This window comes from Leptopilina boulardi, unplaced genomic scaffold (genome assembly GCF_019393585.1).
Source record: "Leptopilina boulardi isolate dan_hultmark-lab unplaced genomic scaffold, ZJU_Lbou_2.1 LbouV2_314, whole genome shotgun sequence".
NCBI lineage: Eukaryota > Metazoa > Arthropoda > Insecta > Hymenoptera > Figitidae > Leptopilina > Leptopilina boulardi.
The window spans coordinates 213,272-239,232 of NW_026137879.1; the positions used below are offsets into that span (position 1 = coordinate 213,272).

The following is a 25,961-nucleotide window of genomic DNA, read 5'->3' on the forward strand; positions in this document are numbered from 1 at the left end:
TCGCCACGGAAGTCTTAGAGGCAGTTCGGGTAACACTGGGCAAGCCTACTTTAGAAGTACCATGACAAGTCTTTACTCGGTATGGTCTTAATAAGATGGCGATTCTGCGACTCCTGGAAACAGAAGCAGAATGAACGGCCGAATAACGATTGACTGAGTGAACTGCAGAGTTCGCTCTAAGTTGGAAGTAGAGAGGTGCTTTAGAATCCTCTGTTATGGCCACTTGACCGGAGGATGCAGTGACCCAGATAGAAAAACTGCTTGCTGGAAGTATGGCAGTCTGGACTACCGAAAGGCGGATTGCAAAGGCGAGTCTTGATGCCTTAGGTGTTCTAAAAGTAAAAGGACAGACGTTAAACACACTTTAGGAAGTAGAGTTTGCTTCAGGACCTTAAGTCCAGAGTTATTAATTCTCCAGATTAACTTCAGAAAAGGAAGAGTCGCACAAGAACTCTTAATGCAGACTGTCAGAGACAGAAGAGCTGATGTACTGCTTTTCAGTTAGCAATACAAGAAGCCGGGATTCTTTGTCTGGTTTGAGGATGCATCAAACTGATGAGGCATATAAGTGTGTAACCCGGCAATCGCCATCGGTGACTTCCTGGACACAGGTAAGGGGTTTTGAAAACTGGTTAATTTGTCAAAGTTAATACTATAGTTCAACGATTAAAAAATACTGTGTAATAGTAATTACAATTAATTATTAATAGTAATTAATTAATTTAATTAAACTGTCTCAGATTATAAATTAAATTATGTCTGCCGTTGAAAAGTGCGATGACTCTCCAATAAAAAAGCTAGATCTAAAAGGTGTGTGAATCCTTTAAAAATTGATGGTCGTACTGGTAAATCTTTGAGAATAATGTAATAAATAGCTTGTCCACCCTCCCTATTGAAGCGTTGCGAAATATAAGTATGGCTCCTAAGTGTGAGTGCAAGAGAGTGAAGAAGAGAGCTCATTGGATATCACATAACAGTGTCCTTGTCGCTCTTATCATTAGATCATTAGTTAATCATTCTTACTGTATACGCTGTTTAACTTTTTAAAAGTATTAGATCATATTCATTTTCAGCTACCCTAAAAACACAAAAGCAATGAGTTTCAATTAAATTGAAATTATTTTTTTAATTTCTACGCCATATTGAATCTCCCATTTTACATTTAAAATTTTTGTCTGCAGGTTTGTTATTAGGAATCTTAAATGCCAAAAAAACATATCTCATGAAACTCCAATGATTTTATAAAAAATTGTCGGCTATACGGTTTTGACATTTTGAATTTTAAAAAACTGACGTCGAATTTGTGTTCAGCGAGCCCAAAAACCCTTAAGTAACAAGTTTCAAGCAAATAGACTTTTTTATTTAACAAAAATACACTGCGCAAGTGCGGAATATTCGCAGTATTTCCGACAGTTTCGAGTACTTTTTGTAGGAAATATATGGCACTGATAACAAAAAAAGAATCAATTAAAAAATATTACTATTAATTGTTAAAACTAAATAAGTGATTAATAAAGAAAAGCAGTAGGTATACCCAGGCTAATAATAGTCTAAAAAATTGGTCAAGCGCGAGTTACACTCGCTTACTTAGGGTTCTGTTCAGGATTATTTAAAGTTAAAGATTCTTAAAGTTAAGATAAAAATGAATTTTGAGCTTTTTTTTAGGGATTTTTGAGTTTTTGTAACGAAACAATATTTAAGTCAATTTTAAAGAGGTTGGATATATTTTTCGTGAAAACTCCACGTGAAATTAAATATGTGCACCTAGTTTCAGCTTCGTAGCTCCAAAAGTTTTAAAGTTATAAACAAATTTTATTTTTTAAACAAATTGTTTTAAAAATAATATTTTTAAAATAATTTTTTTCTGAAAGTTTAGGGTCTTCTGCGTAAAAAACATACTTAACATTTTTCTCTATTTTTAGTAGAGAAAAAGTTATAAGTAAAGGAAAAAAATATTGCTCTTTGTTATTGTACATATCTCGAAAAATATTAAAAATTTCAAATTCAAAATTTGTACACTTATTTAGCACCACTTTCACTACAATTTACCCAATTTTGAGAAAAATCCGAAACATGACCCCGTATTCTCAGATGAAATGCCTCACATATGTATACTAAGTTTAAACATCCTAACTCTAAAACTGTAAAAGTTAAGGGGTTAGGGGTAGTCAGAGTTTTTAAAAAATCAAATTTTTTTTTTTGCATATTCGTTAAGTATAATATCTTAAAAATAATCTCTGAAAATTTCAAGTTAATCCGATAATTCGCTTTTAAGTTATTCGACAAATAACAAAGAGAGCTCGGGCCTTTCAAAGCGCTCGGGAGCAGGTAGCTAGTGGTAGCTGCAAGAAACCGGCTTTTAGGGTTCTATTGTCATCGATGAACTCAGACTTGGGTATATGTAGTAGTACCTAAATTAATATGACCCAGGAATAGATGACTCGGTGTAAGTAATTTAATAATTCGTTTTTTTATACGTAAATCTAGTGTGAAACTTTAAACGCGTTTTTCTCAAAACTATGTTTTTTGAACTGGTGACAACTATAACTCGAAAACCGCTCAGTTGATTTTAATGAAATTTATACAGCTTTTAGAATACATAATAAACTCGGGCCTGATCGAAGGATTTTTTTTGAAAAATTTCGATTTTTTAAGACCAATTAACTGTTGATTTTTTCCCAAAAATCTAGACAAAAATTTCCTGAGGCCGCCATTTTGTTAATTTTTGAAAAAAAAAATCCTTCGATCAGGCCCAGGATTATTTATTTATAAAACTAATTTTTTTTATCCTATTGATTTCTGATGAATCTCCAAGGACTTATGATTGTCACCGCAAGGACCTTTTTTTGGAACTGGGTTAACACAGACAGCTGTAACTTCGGAAATAAAATTTTTTTTTTTTGAAATTTTCGTGACTTCAAGTCAAAACATTGTTTAATAATACCATATCACTACTTTTGTAAAATAAAATTATTTGATAGCAAAAAAAAAAAATACTGAAAATTCTCATTTTTTCGTGCCTCTGACTACCCCTAACCCCTTAAGGGGGACACGCTTTTTTCCAAAATTTCAAGTTTTTGGAATTGAACTCAATTCAATTCCAATCGGATTCGCTATAATTTTCGTTTAATCTACTCCCAAAAATACGTATGTATATCAAGTTTGAGCTCAATCGATTGAAATGGCTAGGCTTTAAAGGGGGACATAATATTGTGAACGGACATGAGTGAAACCATAAGGGTTCCGTTTCAGTTCGCTGCATGAACGGAACCCTAAAAAAAGAATTGGAGCTTAAAAAAGCAGTAATTTGAGAAATGATTAGAAGAAGTGAGACTCAATAGGTTTAAATTTTGTGAGCCTGTGTAATTCGAAACGCAAAATTAAAAAAAAAGTTTTAATACGACTGTTGATATGGCCTGATTAGGATTATTATTAATTGTTATCAAAAATATTTTAGTTTTTATAAAATAGAAAAATGTATTTATGGTAAATTTTTAAATAGTATAAAATATAATAAACACAAACCTTTAGCTCTAACTTATATCCTACTTCTATAGAAGCATGTTGCAGAGCTTTTGTAATTGAAGCATATGAATCTTCAAGTTTGGTGTATTTTCCAACTAATGCTATAACTACTTTCTTTCTAAGATGATCAACACGTTCTGCAAGATCACGCCATTTACGCATGAAAGTTCGTGGATTTGGCATTGACACGTTCAACTGCAATCTTTCAATTAAGAAAGGTACTATGCCCTGATTTTCCATTAATAGAGGCACACGATAAATTGACGAAAGATCATGAATCGTTATAACCTGAAAAAGTTAATAATATACTAAGAGAATCAATAGTATATTGCGTGCGTAGCGAAGAAACGCTGCCTTGGCAAGACTTTCTGTAGTGAGTTTAGGAAGTTGTCTTGAATTTCTCTACAATTGTTATAGAAATACTGCTTAGAATTTTTCAAAGAAAATATAAATAAGATTTCTTAAATTATTCTCATATCCTCAGTTCCTGTACAAATTTAGGAATGATTCTCGCACAAAGTTTTTCCTTGTATATTAATTTTGATTACTTTGAGAACTATTAAGTATAGTCTCGTTTTTACAATAAATAAATTTAATAAACACAGAAAGTGAAAAAATGATTTAATTACGGTCAAAAATCTTAAAAAATAAATCAAGAGTAAGTTAATTTTTTTCTTTTGAAATAAATTCTTCTTAAAATTGTTTTAGTCTCACAACTTATAATATAGTGAATTATACCTGTTCTGGTGGAACATGACAAAAATTGGAAATTTTTTCTTTGATTCCATCACCGATAGGATTTTCAGATCTACAAATAATGAGATCTGGTGATAGGCCAAGACCACGTAATTCTCTCACACTTGATTGAGTTGGTTTTGTTTTCGGCTCACCTGCAGATTTTGGCTGAAATAAAAATTATTACGGATTGAATCGGGATGATTTATAATATTCTTACCTTATCATTAATAAACTTAGTGATTATTTTCATATAGAAAATATTTTTGTGTCCTCATAGAAAAAAATTATTTTGATGATTATTTTTTAATTCAAAACAATTTCTTTCATTATAAATCCTTCAATTTGATCCTAATTATTTAATTTGAAAAGCTGAAGCAAAAAATAAATTTTTTAATTCCTTAAAGAATAAGAAATCGACAATAAGTAAAAAAAATTTTCCTTAAATATATAGGTATTTCATATAAATTATTTGCTTTGTTCCTAAATGCAAAATATATTTTCGAAAAGAGCAATCTACAAATTGTAAATGTGCAGATTTATATAAAAAATCAAAATTTTCAAAAACGGAAGATAAATATATTCCTTTAATTTCAAATAAACAATATAATTTTAAAGCTATTTTTTATTTTAGATATGTTGATAACACAATTTTGTGTATTCATAAAGATCATGTTGATCTAGTTGTCAGATTTTTTAATTCTTATAATTCTAGTAAAAATTTTACATGATAACGATGATTCTGGTTATTTCATTTAAAAAATATTAAACTTTGATTAAAACCAACACGTATCACTTTTCGTGACGCATTAGAATTAGTCCCTTTGTTTGATGAACAAAACATGCCATTGACGTCTTTTCTCGACGGATGCCACTCAAGCACCTGACAAGTTTGCCTACCATCTTATGAAAGGTCTAGGGTATATGTCAGTAGTAGCAGGTGAAGGAGTTCATATTATAAAATGCGTACTTGTCGAAGTCGTCTATAGAAAATAAGCGAGTGTTATTTACAACTACCAGTAAGCAAAGGAAATCTTTCTTAGCCCTCGAACCCACATTTTACCAAATCAGGAACACAGGTAAACTGCAGTGCTCTTATACCCTCAATGTATAGAATTGGAGACTTTTGGTTTAAAATATTACTTTATCCCGTAGAATCAATTCTCCCTCAAGCAAGCATTCAGCTTTTAAAAATGCTACTTGAAAACATACAAACCCCTTTTGACTTGCAATAAACGGTATTTACTCTCAAGCAGACATAGATGAATTAAGAGATCATATAATGTTTCCTGCCGAAAAACCAATGGTATTAAATTCCATTGTAAGAGGCATAACTGGTCATTTAATGTCCCATAGTGGTATATCATTAATTAATTTAATGGATGAAAAAACTCTAGATCAATAGCATCATCTGCATGAGGAGGACTTTGGACTGCTTTAACAAGTTTTGGAACGATGAGCGAGGGATTGATAGGATTCGTAAATATTATACAAGGTATTAAATTGATTGCTGATACATTAATTTACGGTTATTTTCTTCACAGTGTATTTGGCTGGTTGTTGCATTTGCTTGGAGCTTTGTGGGGCTCTATAACAAGTCTATAATAATAACTCGAACAAAAGAATACAAAAGCCAAACAAGACACAAACCCAACCGCCCCTGTCTGTATTAACGATCCTTTAGATACAAAGACCTTGACGAATGTAATACAGAACCCCAATGATCCTCAAGCAAACGACTTATGTCCAAACCTAGTTCATGTCTAAAATGAATGGAATATGTTATGTAACAAAACTATACGAATTCATTAATAAGAAAAATTTTGCATCTCCTAGAATTAAAATTTTTTCGACCCAGGCACCACTATTTCCTCTTATAAAATAGAAACACTCTTCACATTTTTCGTTTGATTGAAATTTGATTTCAATTTTTTTAAAGAAGATTTTTATGTGAAATATTGTATATCACTCTACAGTGCGGTATTACTTTAATTTCAAAAAATGGTAGTTTAACACTAGAACTAATGAAGATCCTGCATACCTAGAACTACCACGGGGACAATTTGTTCCATGATTCATTTGTGTTTTTTTATTATTATTTACAATATAGAAAATTAAAATGATACGTGATTTTCAAAGGTTATTTCACATAGATCACGAATCCAATGTCGAAAATACTCCAGCAATTTAATTTTTTACTAAAAAATAGGCTTGAGTGATAAAAAACAGCCTTTTTTATGTTAACTTTAGAGCAATATAAAAAATTATCCCGAAAAGTTACAAACTTCCGGTAGGCCTTAAAATAATAAATAAACTTTGAACAATAAATTATATAATATAACATGTTTACTATTACTTTTAATTATTATATATATTGATAATTCAAATTAAAGTTAAACTAAGAAAAGAGGGGAAGCATGTTATTTATTTTATTAATAATTAAAAGGATTATATTTTCTTTTTTATTATGAACGACAAGTTATTCTATGGGAAACAACTTAACCATTCTACACATAATTAATGATTGAAGTTACGCCTGCTGGCTCAGAAAAATGATAGGAAAAACATTCTAACAAACTGCGGAGAGGGGGGGGGGATAAGGAGAAACACCATTATTTAGGCAGAACCCAACAATAACACTATTTATTCATATTCACTTCAATTTGTAAAAAGTTAAAAATTATGAAAGTGGCAGAAGGCCGATTAATAAGATTTATATTTTATTTATTTATTAAATTTTTAAATAATAATGAGATCGATTCAGAAGGAACGACTCATACTATTAATTTGGGGACTCACCGCCATTGTGACAACGACGATTAAGCCTCGCCTCACAATTATAAAATTACATTTTTAAATTCATTCACAAACAAAAAAGATAACTGTAGAACACAACTATGCTATACGAACACCAGGATGATGATAAGAGTCACACTCGAAAGCGCCGCTAAACAAAGTCCTCTCTTCTCGGTGTCATTCAGATGAATCAATATTTTGTTTAATCCACGATCGATAACTGATATGCGACCGTCGGTAACGTAGATTACGGAACTATCCTATGCAGAGTTGATTGACGCGAGAAGTCCACGGAAATTGACTGCCACACAGTGGGCTAGGAACGCCGATTTTTGGTCAAATGACGATATTGGAACATTCAAATAAGTAGTACATAGTTATCGGTGATAGTGAAACTAACATTCACCAAAGTGATTAAATAATAAATTCATTCTGTTACATTTGGCAGCTATATAGATTTAAAAAACGTCAGTTTCAAAGAAAATAAATTTTTTTTAATTGCAATTATTTTTTGAAAAAATGTACCGAATCATAAAAGTTACAGTTTTTACTTATTATTTAGAACATAAACAACAGAAATTTTTTTAATATCCTGCATAATTAAATTTTTTTAGGGTTCCGTACTCGGTTCGGAACCCTATTAATATCGGTTTTTTTGAAATCGTGTACCCCCCCACCCTTAGCGGCCACACGAAATTATCTAGAGGGCTAAAATTTGGTACACATATGTATTTTCGCGTGTAGATTACAGGAAAAATATAGCGAACCTGATAGGAATTGATTATCATAGCGTTGTCAAGGAAAAACCATGAATTTTTACGAAAAATGCCTAAAAATGACTATGTACCCCCCTCTAGCAGCCACATCTTTTGACATAAAGAGCTCAAATTTGGTACACTTACGTATTTTAACGTGAAAATTACAGGAAAAATATAGCGAACTTGATTCGGATCAATTTACATAGCGTTGTCAAGGGAAAATCAAAAATTTTGAAAAAAACTGATTTTTTTCTCCCTAGCGCAAACAATATTCAACCCAGACAGTTCACATTTAGTATACAAATGTATTTTTACGGGAAAAATACAGGAAAAAAAAGAGATCACGATTAGAGTTGATGATTAACTTTTTATTAAGTTTTTCAAGAAAAAATGACAATTTTAGGAATAAAATGTATTTTTCCACCAAAAACGAACAAAATTTTATTTAAAGGGATTAAAATTTATATATTTTAACGTATTTTTACGTGTACATTACAAAAAAAATATAGCGAGCATGATTGGAGTTGATTATCATAGCGTTGTCAAGGAAAAACCATGAATTTTTATGATGCTGAAGTCCGCAACGTTTTTATAAACGAAAGCGAAAAAAAAATTAGACAATATCTATTACTTTGGGTTAAAATTAAAGTTATTCGGGGGTAACTGGTTTTTATAAAAGTATTAATTTCTTGAAAGTTTGTGCAAATCAAAATTAGAGATAAATTGACATGAAAAAATAATTCTATTTTAATTTTTCGTTTTTGAAAACGTTGCGGACTTCAGCATCATGAATTTTTACGAAAAATACCTAAAAATGACTATGTACCCCCCTCTAGCAGCTACATCTTTTGACATAAAGAGCTCAAATTTGGTACACTTACGTATTTTTTCGTGAAAATTACAGGAAAAATATAGCGAACTTGATTTGGATCAATTTACATAGCGTTGTCAAGGAAAAATCAAAAATTTCGAAAAAAATGATTTATTCTCCCTAGCGCACATAATATTCAACCCAAACTGTTCATATTTGCTGTAAAACAGTATTTTTGCGTGAAAAATACAGGGAAAAAATGTAAGCGCAATTGGAGTTGATGATCAATTTTTATCAAATTTTTGAAAAAAATGTATTTTTCCGCAAAAAACGAAAAAAATCGGACAAGTGCGAGTTACACTCGCACTGAAATCGAGGGTTCCGTACTCGGTTCGGAACTTATTTGGTATAAAAACAAATGTTTAAAAAATATGTGTTGTATGTTAAATAATATATGTGATACAAGAAGGAACAATTTTTAAAAAAAAATTTAAGAAAATTGTTCCTCGTTTGGTATAAAAACAAAAAAAAATTTAAATATGTGTTTTATTTCAAAAATAATATAAGTGATACAAAAAGGAACAATTTTGTAAAATAAGAAAATTGTTCCTCTTCGTATCACTTATATTATTTGAAATACAACACATATTTAAATTTTTTTTTGTTTTTATACACCAACACGAATCCGAAGTCCGTTTTGCTCCATCACGTCAGGATTTTTTTCTAACCTCCAAAAACCTGTCAGATTTTGAGAGGTAGGCTATCTTTTTAAAAAATTGATGGATTTACTTCAAAATTGGTATCTAGGGGTTTTTTGGGTCGCTGATGAAGAATTTGAAGTTAGATTTTCAAAATTCAAAATGGCGGCTCCAATATGGCGGACAAATTTTGTAAAAATTGATGGATTTACTTCAAACTTGGTATCTAGGGGTTTTTTGGGTCGCTGATTACGAATTTAAGTTAGATTTTCAAAATTTAAAATGGCGGCTCCAATATGGCGGACGATATCGACCCTTCAAAGGTGATAATTCCGCTCTTACACACGAAACTAGGAGCAATTAAACAGTTTGTCAAAGCCTTAGATAAAAAAGGAAACTTTTTCAAATACCTGGAACAAAAGTTTCCAGAAATCTCTGATGCGAAACTAAAAGAAGGGGTTTTCGACGGACCACGTATTCGCAAATTGTTAAAAGATAAGCAATTTATCACCAAGATGAATAAAAAGGAGAAAGCCGCATGGCTTAGTTTCAAAGCAGTTGTCGAAAATTTTCTGGGTAATCACAAGAGTGAAAATTGGGAGCAAATAGTTAGTGATATGATTAAAAATTTTGGTAAGTTAGGATGCTTAATGAGCATAAAGTTGCATTACTTAGACTCGCATCGGGATCAATTCCCTGAAAATTTGAGAGATTACAGTGAAGAACAAGGAGAACGATTCCATCAAGATCTGAAAGATTTTGAGCGTCGTTATCAAGGAAGATGGGATGTAAATATGATGGCCAACTACTGTTGGATGCTGAAAAGGGATATTGTACCTGGAGGCACCAATTTGAAAAGAAAACCATTACACAGATCCTTTGAGGACAAAAGAGTGCGCTACCATAAAAAGACGTAAATACCTTACTTATGTATATAAGAATTTCCATTTCTAGTTTTGAAAATCTAACTTCAGATTCGTAATCAGCGACCCAAAAAACCCCTAGATACCAAGTTTGAAGTAAATCCATCAATTTTTACAAAATTCGTCCGCCATATTGGAGCCGCCATTTTGAATTTTGAAAATCTAACTTCAAATTCTTCATCAGCGACCCAAAAAACCCCTAGATACCAAGTTTGAAGTAAATCCATCAATTTTTACAAAATTTGTCCGCCATATTGGAGCCGCCATTTTGAATTTTGAAAATCTAACTTCAAATTCTTCATCAGCGACCCAAAAAACCCCTAGATACCAAATTTGAAGTAAATCCATCAATTTTTTAAAAAAATAGCCTACCTCTCAAAATCCGACAGGTTTTTGGAGGTTAGAAAAAAATCCTGACGTAATGGAGCAAAACGGACTTCGGATTCGTGTTCAGCGCGTCAAAATTCATGGGAAATGACTAGTCTGGTCTGCCGCGCACGACACTTTTTTTTGTGGGGCTGTGTAATAAATTCGTGATTAGATCGAAAAATTAAGCTTTTTTTATATTAAGTATACGCTTGCGAATAAAACTTACCAAACTTCCGCTCTCTATTTAATAATATGTGGACTACAAGATAGATATGCACATTTTCAAATTTGTAATTTTTAACACACATATAAGCGGCACAAGGATCATGAAACCATTTTTCACCATTAAAAAGGTTATAGCGGAAATAGAATTAACACTAGAAAGTAAATGAAACTTGGCCCACTAATAGATAAATGTTTGACAATTATGTAGCTTAATTTTTGAGACCTCTAGGTTTTTGTGAAAAAAGTTATAAGGGTTTGTACCCAGCAAATTAAATCATAAAATAATGGCTTCTGTTTTGATTAGTTTAGTCAATCCCTATGACCTTGTTAAGGGTATGTGGGAACCTTCCACGTGACCTAGTATAGGAAAATGTGTTTTGGTAGTATACGTCTTACGCTAAAATGAATAAAGATTTTTTGTCTAAAATTTTGAGAGATAATAAATTTGGGTTCAAGGAATCTCGCTGTTCTCCGAAAAATACATAATTTTGTGTTAAATTATTAAAAAATGAAGATTAAAAAGTGACATTGTTAAACTTAAATGAAAACAAACATGGCGGCGCATACACAGACGTTGCTTAAGTGTGTCAGTGCTCCAGTACACAGCGCCAATTCGAACAAGTGGCCGCTGAATGAACTATAATATAATACATTATTTTACTATTTATTGCTTTATTTTTATTATTTTTGCGTTGTTATAGTAAATGTGAAAAAAAGTCAGATTTCTTGCACCAAACGAAATCATTTTTCCAAAATTTTAACCCGAAATCATTTTTTATTTTAGAGAAAGTTTCAAACAAAAAAAAACGTCCTTTTCCCACATACCCTTAAATGACCTAGGCCTGCAGATTTTCCCGATTCACAACCCCTGAAAACAACGCTTAAATAACATTTTTTTAAATAACGTAATATCTCTAGTCGTATTTATCACGCCAAATTGATGTAGTAGTGAAGAGCGAGAGTAGGACTAATACAATTTTCTGAAACTAATGAAAATATTTCATTGTCTTTTTTGGTAATCCGCAATTTAAGAAACTAAAAATTCAGAAAAATTATTCTATTTGTCCACCGCGACGTGATATTTGGGAGTTTGGAACTAATTCCAGATTTCAAACCTTTATAAAAAATATGACTTTAATTAATATTAATTGTTAATAATCATTATGTGGGATGGGCGAAAATAAACCAACTGTACTCACTTGACGATTGGTTATTAGAAAAAGAACTAGCTACACTTAAATCAGACTCATATGATTTATTCATTAATCACGATGAGGTAGAAGACGATTTTGAGGACGAATTTGAGGATGAACTTGTAAGAGCCCCAGGAGCATAACAGCTCAGTATTGTAAATATCATAAATAACTTTTTTTTCTTTATAAACAAATAAATTTATTCATAAATTAAGAAATTCATTCGTTTAGAGGGGCATTGCGGAGTAAAATTTTGCAAATTTTTCTTTAAAAAAAATTAATTTTTTTATAAAATTATTTTTACTTGCTCTCTTTTTGCCAATTGAAATTAAAATTTTTTTTTAAAACAAATAAAAATTTTTTTACGTTAAAAAAATTTATTTGTTTAAGAGGGCATTGAAATGGTATTTCAATAGTCAAAAAATTTTATTATAAAATAATTGTAAATTATTTGAAAATTAGGAATTGATAAATATTAAAAATATAATTACATTAAGAAATTAAATTAAAACTAGATAAATCGAATTTCTGAAAGTTATAGAAAGTGAGTGAAGACAGCTATAGATAACACAATGTAAATATAAACAAGAAAAATAATAGAAGGAGAGGGTAAAGATAAAGAGAATAAAGAGAATTATTAATTTAATTTAAACTTCCCGTGTGGAAAAGTGATGGGGGCCTCCAGCGGGGGCCCTTATGGATCGCCCTCATGGCATGAGGGGCGCATATGGGTGATCCATAGGGGCCTCTCATGGAAACGACATGCTCATCGATGAGGGCGCCCGCATGGGCCCTCACGTTTACCCTCAAGTTTGCCTTAATTTTTTTAATCAACAATATTAATAATAAAAGTTAATTAATAATACATAAGCTTCAATTATGAATAAAAAACATATTTATTTACTAATTCTTCTATTTTTAAATAAAATTCTTGCTCAAATTGAAATTATTAATTAACGTTCTAATTAATTAACTGTCGGATATAGATTAAAAGTAATAATAAACTTAGAAAATTTTGCTAATCGATCATGAGGGCGATCCATGTAGGCCCCTACGTTGGTCCTTGTGCATTCGCCATATGCATCAGCCCTCATGGGCCCTCGCCGGGGGCCCGAAGTCTTAAGGGCAAGATCGTGGCTTTTTCCACACGGGTTAAAGATTTTTTTTAAAATAAAGAAGTTTTACAGATTACTATTAAAAGAATAAATTTATTTTATATTTTTTAAATATTTGGAAAATAAAATAATAAAAATTATTTTATTTAATTGCTAAAATTAATAATAATTAAATAAAATTATATGTTATATTAAAGTAAAAATTATTTAAAAATTAATGGTAAAAGTTAAATAATTTTAAAGTTACTTTTTTTGAGAAATTAAAGATTTTAGAAAATAAAAGTCAGTTAAAGGAACATGATTGACAGGTGGACAATGCGGCATTGTTTTCGGCGAGCGTTAGAAACGGAATTAGAGAGAGAAAAATATCTCTGTCCTTAGAAAATAATTTAAATGTAATTGGCTATCCGAAAATAGACGCCGCGAAAAATATAAATTGAGGGAGAAGTTGGCGGTAAGAAATATATGGGAGAAGCGCCCTGCGTAAAGTGGTGAGGGAAACTCGCGGGTTTTCGCTCAATCAATTTAAAATTCCTTACTCACACCAGGATCCCTAAGGTGCAGGTTTTTACATAAAGCACGGCTTCTCAAAATCAAAACAATAATAAAACTGCAATGGCTTCAAAAGTTAATATTGCAGTAACAACGTCGGAACACTTATGCAACAGCTATGCAGATGCATTTTGTTACATATGTGGACAATTCTATGTCCCCAAAAATCGTAAATAAGTCAATAAAAATCTCAAACAGATATACAAAGATTGTTTTCATCTTGAGATAACCAATCAGGATAAAAATTAAGTTCCACACAAAATTTGCAGTTTCTGTTACACAATTTTAAGTCGTTAGAATCATACTAAAGAGGATAAACTAAAGATTATAAAGCCAACTTTGTGGGAAAAACCATTAAATCAAGGAGATTGTTATTTTTGCAACACCAATGTACAAGGATATAATAAAAAAGTTAAAAAGAACATATTGTATGCCAACGTCCCAACTGTAAAAAAACAAGAAATTTTATGCAATCTACCTTCCTCTCTCAAAATCTTGCAAATTGACAGTTCAACTGAATATGTTCTAGATTTTATAAATAACGACATGAGAACCGATGATGAGAACGATTATTACCTTCCGTATGATGAACAGGAGAAAAAGATTCCACAAACATTTAACCAAAAAGAACTTAGCAATCTCATTAGAGATTTAAAATTAGCTATTTATCCGAATCTTCTTTAGTAATTTTGATTAATTAATTTGCATGAAATATAATTCAGTATTTTTGTTTTAAAATTGACAATTTTCAAGGTTGCAGGCTATCTTTCGCGAAAAGGCAGAATAATTTTCAAAATCATTATGATAGAATTCTTTTCGAGTTAGTAATAGTTGGTTGGTAAGTTTAAGCAGCGCAATGAACTTATATCATTCTTCGATATAGGAAAAAATTTGACATAGAATTTTCTAATTATTTACAGCAAAAAAAAAAGATTATTTTGAATAATAATAAATAATATTAATAACATATACTTAAAAATTCTAATTAAGAGAAAATGTAAAAGAATAGTATATTTCGATACAAGGGGCCAAACGAGCGTTTTGCTCATTACAAGTGGAAGGGCGTGGCAAGAACTCAATGCGAGGCAAAGCCGAGCTTTGAGTTCGAGCCACGAAGCGCGGACGATGAGCAAAATGTTTTGGCCACCGCTTAACGGTGAGCAAAATACTTTGCTCATCGTCCGCGCTTACGGTGAGGGATTAGACTATTTTGGATAGCTGAAAGTGGTTGCCAAACGAGGTTTTTGCATGCACGTATAAAGAAAAACTTATTTTTTGCAATGTTTTTTTTTCATATTTTCTCGCAAACCCAATGTTGTCCCATTTTTATTTTTATACAGTTCTGATGGAAAAAATGTCAGCTTTAAATTTTTTTTTATTTTTAAAGAATAAGGGTTTTAAAATTAAAAATAAGGGTTAGTTTTAAAAAAAATTGGGGTAAACATTATTTTTTGGCATTGAAAAGTGCATGAAAACCCCCAACAAAAAACCATATTGACAAATTGTAAAGTTTTTATATTTACCTGTGGTATGAGCGATACATGAGCGCAGCAAAAATTTTCTTTTTTTACACGAAACTGAAACTGCCTAAAAGCTTCGACAAAGGGCATTCCTTCGATATCTCCAATGGTCCCACCGAGTTCGATAATACAAACCTTAAACATCAAATTATGTATATATATTATTATTATTATAGTATAATAATCTTTGTATTCATTCTGTCATTCATTCACATATTCTTAGTACTTGAATTTTCTCATTATTATTAGATTATATATACATATATATATTTACTTTGATAATTAGGGTTCTCGACGGTTTCTACCTGAAATTTTTGTTGTCCAAACAGCTTTTGGTTGAGGGTTCATAAGATGGTCGATGACCTTTTTAATACTGTAATGAAAGGGGTCGCTGAAACAGTATATGACCATGAAAATTTTTTTTGACGACCCATTTTCCCGCAACCACCCCCTTGCACCTACTCACGGGGGTTGGAGTTTCAAAAAAAAAAATCGAGTAGTGTGTCAATTCCAATGTTTTTTGGGTCGCTTAATCCGAAAAATACCACTAAAAACAAATCCTTAACCCCCTACAACCCCTGGGAGGGGGTTAGAATTTCATTGTTCACGAAAAGTCGAGTACGGTGTTTAATCCTATGTTTTTTGGGCCGCTTAATCCGAAAAATACCACTAAAAACAAAAAAATCGAGTAGTGTGTCAATTCCAATGTTTTTTGGGTCGCTTAATCCGAAAAATACCACTAAAAACAAATCCTTAACCCCCTACAACCCCCTGAGAAGGGGTTGGAATTTCAATTTTTACAAAAAGTCGAGTACGGTATCTATTCCTATGTTTTTTTGGTCGCTGAAATCAAAAAACACCAACAAAAACACATTCTTTACCCTTTTAACCCCCTACAACCCCTGGAGGGGGTTGGAATTTCATTTTTCACGAAAAGTCGAGTACGGTGTCTAATCTTATGTTTTTTGGGTCGCTGAAACCAAAAAACATCACCAACAATAAAGTTTTCTAGAAAGTTACCTATGATTACACAAATACGCACCTACAAAGTCTTAAGGAAATTTATTTTTCTACACTTAGCGCCGTGAAAATGATATTCCAACCCCCTCCCAGGGGTTCTAGCGGGTTAAGGGGGTAAATAATTTGTTTTTGGTGGTGTTTTTTGATTTCAGCGCCCCAAGAAACGTAGGATTAGACACCGAACTTGACTTTTTGAGAAATTTGAAATTTTAACCCCCTCCCAGAGGGTTGTACGGGGTTAAGGAAAGAAAGGATTTGTTTTCAATGGTGTTTTTGGGATGAAGCGACCCAAAAAAACATTGGAATTGACACCATACTCAATTTTTTTTTAATTTGAAACTCCAACCCCCGTGAGTAGGTGCAAGGGGTGGTTGCGGGAAAATGGGTCGTCAAAAAAATTGTTAATGGTCTTATTCGGTTTCAGCGACCCCAAAAACATAGGAATATGGGGTTGTGTTTTTTGGGAACTGAATTTTTTTTTGTGCCTGTGTTATTATTGGAGCAATATATGATCGTAATCGTGAACTTCTGAGGAAAACGAATATGTCAAAATAAATTAAACAGTGTTTATATTTAAAAATTTTATAATTTTTTTGAAAAACTCATTAAGCGTCATAAAATAATATTGTCATTAAGCCCGAGAACGTCATACAGGCCCCCGCTGTAATTGACTTACTCGAGGTCTGAGCCCGGGACAGGCCGATAGGGTGAGGATATACCACTTCCCTTTTCAGGACCCAATCCGTGATCGCTCGATTCGTCCTAACAGTCTTGGGTTGAGGGAAATTTTTTTTATTATTGTATATGCGATATAGATGATAACCGTTTAATCCCAGTGAGTGGAAGTGGTGTATTCATACTTAACTTACCAACACCTATCCCCGAGGATGCCACTCAGGCCTACCGTAATATCTGCCACTCGCGAGAACTTAATATAGGCCCAGATTGGTAGAGTGGGGGTATAACACTTCTCCTCAATGGAGTGAAACGGCTACTGCTGATGTAAGATAAACATAGAGCAACCGACTACCGTTTCAACAACATTGTAGTAGTGTTGCTAAAAAAAGATTCTAATAGTCTCAGGTAACTTAACTTAATTATTATAAAGTTTATAATATTTTTCTGCAATTTGTCGATCAATAACTTACTGCAGGTGTTGAATCTTCTTATATTATATTTGTCTTTTTCATTTTTGTATTGGGCCCAAAAAATATATTCCTATTTTTGTATAGTATTAATAATTATATATGTATTTTAAAGATAAATATGGATATGGCATGATATTGGTATTGAAGATATTTGTTTCTTTTGGTTGTCTTAAATGTTTCATATAAAAAATACTTCAATCCATTTAGTTTTTTTGGTATTAAATAACATTGGCATTAAAGATATTACGATTTTGAGGATAAAGAAAGATATTGGATAACATTAGTATTGAATATATTTTAATAATGCAACAAAAATATTGATTGTTTTATAATAGTGGAAGCTGTCTTTTGGAAAAATTTTTTGGTATTGGGTAATTTTGGCATTAAAGATATTTGGATTTTGAGGATAATAAAATATGATATTGGATAACATTGGCATTGAATATATTTCGATATTGAAAAAAAAATATTGACTGTTTGAGAATAGAGGATGCTGGCTTTTGGAAAAGTATTTAAATAGATAGAAAGAGGTTTGAATATTGTTTTAAGGGTTAAATAATAGTTTGTGAGTTGAATATTGATTTGAATATTAATAAAAAGTGCAGAGGAAAACAAGTTCAATAATAATCATTATCGAAAATGATGTAATGTGGAAAAAGATTAAACAACGCTAATTTACATTCATAAAAGACTATCATTGTTGCATTAGTTAGCTGAATTATAGTTAATGCAATATTTTATAGGTGAAACACATGTAAGTAAATTTTTTAAAGCAATAAACTAAAATAAACGATTTGTTTTGAAAATTGGCTTTATCAACAGTTTGAAAGTTGAAGAAGGATACCATGTCGAACATAGAAGAGTATTTTATTTTAAGTAATGAAGATTTTAAAATTATTGAAAATGTAAATGAAATGTTAAATGATATGCACATGTATAAATTTCAAGAATTATCAAAAAATGATTCAAATTCTTTTTTCATTATGCAAAGTACTTTGTATTTACAAATGCTTGATTTAATTGTTCCAATTAGAGAAAGAGTTAAACATATTCAAATAGTTTTTAGCGGTAATAACAATTCTGGTCATTGGATTTGTGTTTATTACGATGGAGTAAGACTTTATATTTTTGATAGCCTTAATGCAGGGTGTTTGAATATTCACCAAATAGAATATTTAATTAGATTGCTCCCTTTTAAACCAACAGAATTTTTTGTAGATGTTGATCAACAACCGATTGGTACAGTTAAGTGTAAAGTATAATGCAATAGCATTTGCAACATCTGTATTGGTTAACAGTGTAAATTAAAAGATTAATTTATGAAACTGATAATAATATAATGAGCAAGCATTTGATATCAGTTTTTGAAAACAATTAATTAAATAATTTTTCGGCAGTTAGAATGTCTAATATTAGGATTTCGATTTGTAGAGAATGATTGGAATTGTCTTTTCATAAATCGAGCTAAAGAAGTTCAAAATGGTGAACTAAACCTTTCATATTTTTTAAAGACTTTTCCCAGTAAAAATGACAACAGAGTTCTGTCTACTGAAACTGAGAATGAAAAGAAAATACCCAAAGAAAAAAGTTTGTCCTGTAAGATGAAGAAATTATCTACAGAAATTGAAGAGGAATTTACATGTTGATGTAAATTCAGTATGCACAACAGAAAATAATAAGAAAATAATTTCTAGTCTTATTGTTAGGAAAAATTTTGATCCTATGACATATCCTACAATGTTTCCTTATGGTGATCCTGGATGGACTGTTAACCTTAAGCATACTCAAGGTACTTGTAATTTTATTCATTTACAATTTTATATGTATCGTCTTTCATAAAGAAGAAAAAAGCGTGGATTGACACATGTGCGTTTAACTATTTGTTTACGTACACAAATTTGCGATTCAGAAACTTTAAATAAAATGATATGTGCTTAAATCACAGACGAAATAAAGAATCCAGAACTTTTTAACATTGTAAAGCGATTTTAAGTTCATGGGCCTTGTGGTAAACAAAATAGGAATTCACCCTGCATGGATCCTGAGATGGGTCATTTAAATGTATTGCTGACAATTCGACGATCGTAGCATTGTATAATCTTTATTTGAGTACAAAATTTAAAGGTCATATTGACTGGGCAATAATAGGTATTATATTATTATAACACCATAATGTTGAAATAGTAATACAGTAACGATTACAAAAATAATATTATTATTTTTGTGAGATCAAAATTCCAAAAAGTGTCCGTCAAATAAAAATAAATTTTTAATTTTTCATAAAAAATTGCAGATATCTCGCGTGTTTACGCGCGTTTCTTTTAGCTAGTTTACATTAAATTATAAGCAGTAAAACTTTACACTATTAATATTTAAAAGAAAACATACTTATATTAATGTACTTAAAATATTTATAAAACCTTAAAGAATTATATAATAATTCTATCATTTTATGATGTAGAATAAATTGATTTATGTTTCTAGTAAATAATAATATCTAATAATTTATAGTTTTTGAGTAATAATTTTTCTAAAAAACTGCATCATTTAAAGTTACTAAATGACAACGTGAACCTTCTACTTTATTAATAAACTAGCAAAATATGCCCGCTATAGCGCGCATATTTTACTAGAAAAGAACGCTGCACTTGTGAGAATGAGAAACAAGAGCAGTATATTGGATTCTGCAGTACTTTTATGAAAGCGAGCTGTTGCTTTCTTATTGAGCAGCTTGATTTTATACGAGTCATAACAATTTATTAATTTGTTAGACATTTTACCTTTTGATGTAATGATTTTATTAACGTCTATCATTGGAGCAAGATCAAATATACTCAAATATACTCCGACATATTGTGGGTGAAATGTACATGTGAAAATACGCATGAATACCAAGTTTCATTTATGTAGGTCTTAATATCTCAAATTGGGAAGGGAGACCAAGTTTCATGAACGGACGATGCGATCCTATCAGGGTTCGGTTCACCACGTGAAAGGAACCCTACAAGGTGAAAAGTATTCCATAACGCCTCGGTTTCCCCAAATATAGTTAATTTTTGTTGTGAAGTGGACAGTCTGTTGACGCTTATATAGTATTCATTAATGTTAGTATATTGTTCTCCTATTATTTCTTTTTTTGGTATGGTTAGTTTCTTATTTCTTAATTATTAAAATTATTAGAATAGGAAATATGGAAGAAGTTTAGGACTGGAAATAATGTTGTTAAATAATAATTACTATTAAGATTTCAGAATGAATATTTATATATATATATATATATATATATATATTGACTCCCGCATGGTCCATGAACTTGAAACTTCTTTACAATATTGTAAAGCTTTGGATGTTTTGTTTCATCAGGGATTTCTGCACATATTATTTTATCTATAGTTTCTGCATTACGAATGGGATCTTTTAAAAAAACAATTAAATGTACATGTGGTAATCCACGTTTTTGAAACTCTATGACGTATACAAATGCTATAACCACGCCAAAAATTTGCTTTTCCTTTATTTCTTTCATTAACTTTTGCACTTTTCTTTGCAAAACTCTAGCTACAATATCTGGTCGATCGGATGTAGTTTCACTATACAACAAGTTTTCAGTAATCTCAGACCATTTTGGATTACATGTCATGGTAATAAATAAATCTGGTTTTCCAAATTCTTGAACTAATCGCATGGAATCCATAAAAGATTGTTGATATGAGCGTGGTCCTCCAGTAAATGTTAAAGGTAAAAAGATCATTTTTCCTGGTCTAACATTCTCTTCTTTTGATTTATTATTAATAAAATCCATTAGTCCACAATAAAATTCTGCTCGAAGTTTCTTTTGTTGTAAACGAATATATTTTAAACGCTCGCCTTCTACTTTCGACCAGACATCAACTACATATTGCTGAGTTAATTTCCCTAATGCTAAACACGGATTAAATGCTCCTCTATATGAAAGACGAAACATGTAATATTGTAAAGCAGTGATATTGCGAATGCCTTGAGTTTGTTTTATTTTTACAGTCCATCCCTGATCACCTGAAGGAAACATTAAAGGATAAGTCATAGGGTCAACATTCGCACTGAAGCTGGAAATTGGAATACTTTTGGAATCTTTAGGATGTATACATATATCGCGTTCAATAGGAGGTTCACCATCTTCGCTAACAAATACAACTGCTACTTCATTACAAGATGGAACATTAAACTTGTTTTGATCTAATAACCTGTCGCGTTTAATCCACATTTCAATATTTCTTACAGACTTATTTGACGATTTAGCTTGTTCTTCTTGTTTAATCTCAAAATCTCGCATCATTTTGAATGCTTTAGCATAAGGATTAATCTCTCTAACAATGAGTAAAGAAAATGATAAAAAGATAAATTGAGCAATTAAAGAGAAGGGAAGAAAAAGGAAGGCAAGGCGCGAAGTTACATATGAGCAGTAAATAATAAGACAGGAGAATGAGAGATTGAGAAAACGTAATCGTAATAAAACAGAAATAAAAAAGAAAGAGCGCAAAAAAAATTTGACATGCAAAAAAAAGAAATTATCTATAAAAACTGAAGATGGAAAGAAAATACGCAAGGATAAAAATTGGGCATGTAGGAAAAAAAATATCAATGGAAACTCAAGATGAAAAGAAAGTGCGTCAAGAAAATAATTTGTCATGTAAGAAGAAAAAATTTTCTACGGCAACGGAAGATGAAAAGAATGTGTGAAGAAAAGAATTTGACATATAAAAACGATAATCGGAATAAAAAAGTGCAGGAGTTGCAATAATGTCTTTTGAAGATTTAGATTAAAGTAAAGTACCACAGAATTATTTAGGTTTAATAAATGTAGAATGTAAGTTTTGTAACAAGTTACATTTTTTGTGTGAAAGACCGTAACATAGATACATCACGGAGGAATGTCCCCGTGAAAAGGACATTATGATATCGCCTGAATGTCACAAAAATATTCCCGGTTGATATCAGCTTGACATTCAAGGAATATTCCGTGCTACTTGGGTGGTAGATCCAATATAAAGAAATTTTTTTTACATTTCTAATATTAAATTTTTTTAAAAAAAAATGAATAAAAAATATGGTTAATGCACACTAGCAACGTAGTCGGCCGCTTGCGGACGACAAAGTTGCTAGTTTATATAATAATGTTATGACCAATGAACTTATAAATTCACCTAGTTTCATATATATATAACAAATAAATTTTTTTGAAATATGCCAGCAACCACTCTCAGATGATTTTCACTGGTTTGACCCTAATGACCTTCAGGTTAGGTTAGGTCAGGTAAGGTTAGGTTAGTTTAGATCAGGTTAGATTATACCCTCAAAATTAGGTCAAATATCGCGGGTTAAAAGGTGAACATAACATTAAAATGAGGTCAAATATCGTAGGTCAAGAGGCGAACATAACCTCAAAATTAGATTAGATTTTGCGGCTATATTCAGAGTCTTGAAACGATTTTAACCTTCAAATTTAGGGTGGGGGGAGGGGAAAGTAGGGGAAGAGAGTAGGGGGGATGGGGTTGGCGTGTGAAGCCGCTGCCGCCGCTGTTCCCAGACTCTGAATATAGCCGCAAGTCAAGAAAAGGGTGGTAGAAGAAAAGGGAGGGGGGGCTTACGGCTATATTCAGAGTCTTGAAACGATCTTAACCTTTAAACTTGGGGTGGGGGGAGGGAAAGAGAGGAGGGGGATGGGGTTGGCGCGCGAAGCGCGCAGGGGGCGTAGCCCCCTAGTATATATATATATATTAAAAAAGAGTGAGGACGTGTTAAGAATAAAATTTTACATTTCCTTACAAATAAAAAACGGGGTCAACCCCTCTCCATAATCCACTAACTTCTAGAAATATCTTAATGTATACATTTTCCACCATACCACCCAACTTGAGTGTGCATTATTATAATAGAGGTATATATTTTACTTTAAATCCTTTTTTTAATTGACCCCCCCTCCTAGCATAATTTTCATTTTTATATTAAAATTTTCCATTTACTTCTGCTTACAGATATAAAAAGAAATCATGGATTTACAAAAACTCAATGCTTTTGGTCACATGGAAAGTTTCTTGCCAACTAATTAACATAAAAAAAGCTAATAAACAATTAAAACACTAAATAATAATAATACCTGAATATTTAAAATAATATGACATTGCAACTAGTCAATGTTAGAATCCATCTTAAAAATTATTGTTAAAAATTAAAAAGTAAAACACTACAAAAATTAGATACGGGACAATTTTTGTCCTTTCGATGCGAGCATCAAGTCAAAACTGAATTAAAATTTGATTTGGAGGAATACCAGACGTGTTAAAAGAAGGAAGTCAATGAACTCATAGGTAAATAGTGTATAGAGGAAAAGACTTTCACGATTCGATTATGAATTTAATTTTCTAATAAGAGGGAAATACGTTTTATTAAGAAAACTAATATCTTCTTTCTTATTAATTGTAGAATCGTTACTTAAAATATGAATCATTTCGGAAATAGAGCGTTTTTTATAATTTTTTTCACGATCAAGTATAATGGTATTCTTCCAATCGAAGTCATGATCAAAATTTAGTTGATGTGCACGAACCACAGATTTATCGTTTTTATTATTTTTATGTTCATTGATAAGTGTGTTCAATGAACGTTTTGTTTGTCCAATATAATTTGCAGGGCAACTCTTGCAATTAAATTTGTAAACAACATTCGTTTCTTGCCACTTCTCGGTTTTATCTTTACCGAGTTTTGTTATAGATTTTAGATTTTTATTAACAATCGGAGTGGAATGAATATTATGTTGTTTAATAATTTTTGCCAACTTAGCAAAATCAGAATTGTTAAACGGTAAACAAATTTTAGGAATTTGTTTATAAACCAGGGATCGTGTTTTTTTGGAATTCGAGTCTTTATTATTAAATCTAATTTTGTTTAGACGGATTTTAATATATTTTTTATAAAAAAGAGGGGGGGTAATTGTTATTTATCAAAATTGTTTCTACTTTTGTACAGTTGTCCTTACGAAACGAATGGTGAGAAAGAAGAATCGCTCTGTCAACGAGATTATATACAATGTTGATTTTTTGTTGAATTGGATGATTTGAGAAGTAATTGATAAGTCTACCTGAAGATGTTGGTTTTGGATACCAGTTATTTATTAATTTATTGTTTATAGCATTTAAAGTAATATCTAGAAAATTAATTTTATTATCCATTTGTAGATCATGAGTAAACTGTAAGTTATTATTGTAAGAATTAAAAATGTTGATGACCAAGTCGATATGGTTCTTATGAACGCAAATGATCGTGTCATCAACATATCTATAGTAAAATAATGGAATACAATTATATTGAGATTTTAAGATGTTAAGACAATCACATTCCAAATCATCCATTACAATATCGGCGAAAAGTGGTGAAAATGACGAAAATTGTCGCGTATCTAATTTTTGTAGTGTTTTACTTTTTAATTTTTAACAATAATTTTAAAGATGGATTCTAACATTGACTAGTTGCAATGTAATATTATTTTAAATATTCAGGTATTATTATTATTTAGTGTTTTAATTTATGTGTTTAATTTTGTGTATTTATTAATTTGGTATTTTGTTTAATAAATTAGCCTGAAGAAGATGGTAAACCAAACCATCGAAACGTCGCAACTTGACAAAATAACATAAATCTGTTTTATGTGTTTTCTTTACCTTCCATTGATCGAATTTTACTTCTTATCAAAATAAAATTGTAAATATTCGAAATGTGAGAAAAATAAATGTAGAAATTTACATAAAAAATTGTTTTTTTTCTTATTTTACTTTCATTATTAGTCTTAATACTAAGGGTATAGGTTCAAGCAATAAACAGACGTTTTTTAATTTTTTAAAAACTAATAAATTAATTTATTCAGATAAAGTATTTAAAATTTATGGTACATAAGATTCAGAATTTTTAGAAAAAGATTTTAAAGTAGTAAAAGTACAATGATTGATCATGTATTTATCATTGTACTTCATCGACGCCATCTGAAAAATTTCTCAATTCATTCGATACATTCAGAAACGAATTTCGAAGAATCAAAACAATGTTTACAAAACAATGTTAGTTTGTGTAATATGATGCGTACATTAGGGTGTCCCTTATTTTTTCAATATTTTTTTTTGATTTCATAGGGCCTAATTTTCTTCATTTTATCATAAAACACTCAGAAAATAAATTTGAGGCCATTTGGTGAACATTTACCCGTGCCGACTTTCATCAGAAGGTGAAAATAAAGCTATTTCTTGATTTTTTCCACTATCTCATATTATTTCCAAACGGTTTTTTTGGCATGGCATATTTATGTATTTTTTATGTCTCTGAGTTCATTTTTGAAGTCCAATTAAAAAAATTAAAAACTGCGGAACCAAAATGGCGGCCTTTTTTGTTTTTAATTCGTCGAATTTGCTTAAAAGGCGTTTTTCCAGAGTTTGATTTCTAAAGAGCAACACAGACATTTTTTTTGTGTTCAATTGGTTATTTTTTTAGATTTTAAATCAGTAAAAAAACAGACATTGAAAAATAAGTTTGAAGCAAATTCGACG

The 25,961-nt window shown here is 30.9% G+C and overlaps 1 protein-coding gene across 1 annotated transcript in view; it reads right to left on the bottom strand.

Moving 5' to 3' along the window:
- The window catches only part of LOC127283883 (CTP synthase 1), a 105,803-nt gene that overhangs the window by 23,602 nt on the left and 56,240 nt on the right, over positions 1–25,961 (bottom strand). The window contains exons 4-6 of the mRNA XM_051308994.1: positions 15,224–15,355; positions 4,264–4,428; positions 3,526–3,813 (exon numbers count right to left, since the gene is read on the bottom strand). Of these exons, the coding sequence (XP_051164951.1) occupies positions 3,526–3,813; positions 4,264–4,428; positions 15,224–15,355 (585 nt within the window). The remainder of the gene's footprint in view (positions 1–3,525; positions 3,814–4,263; positions 4,429–15,223; positions 15,356–25,961) is intronic.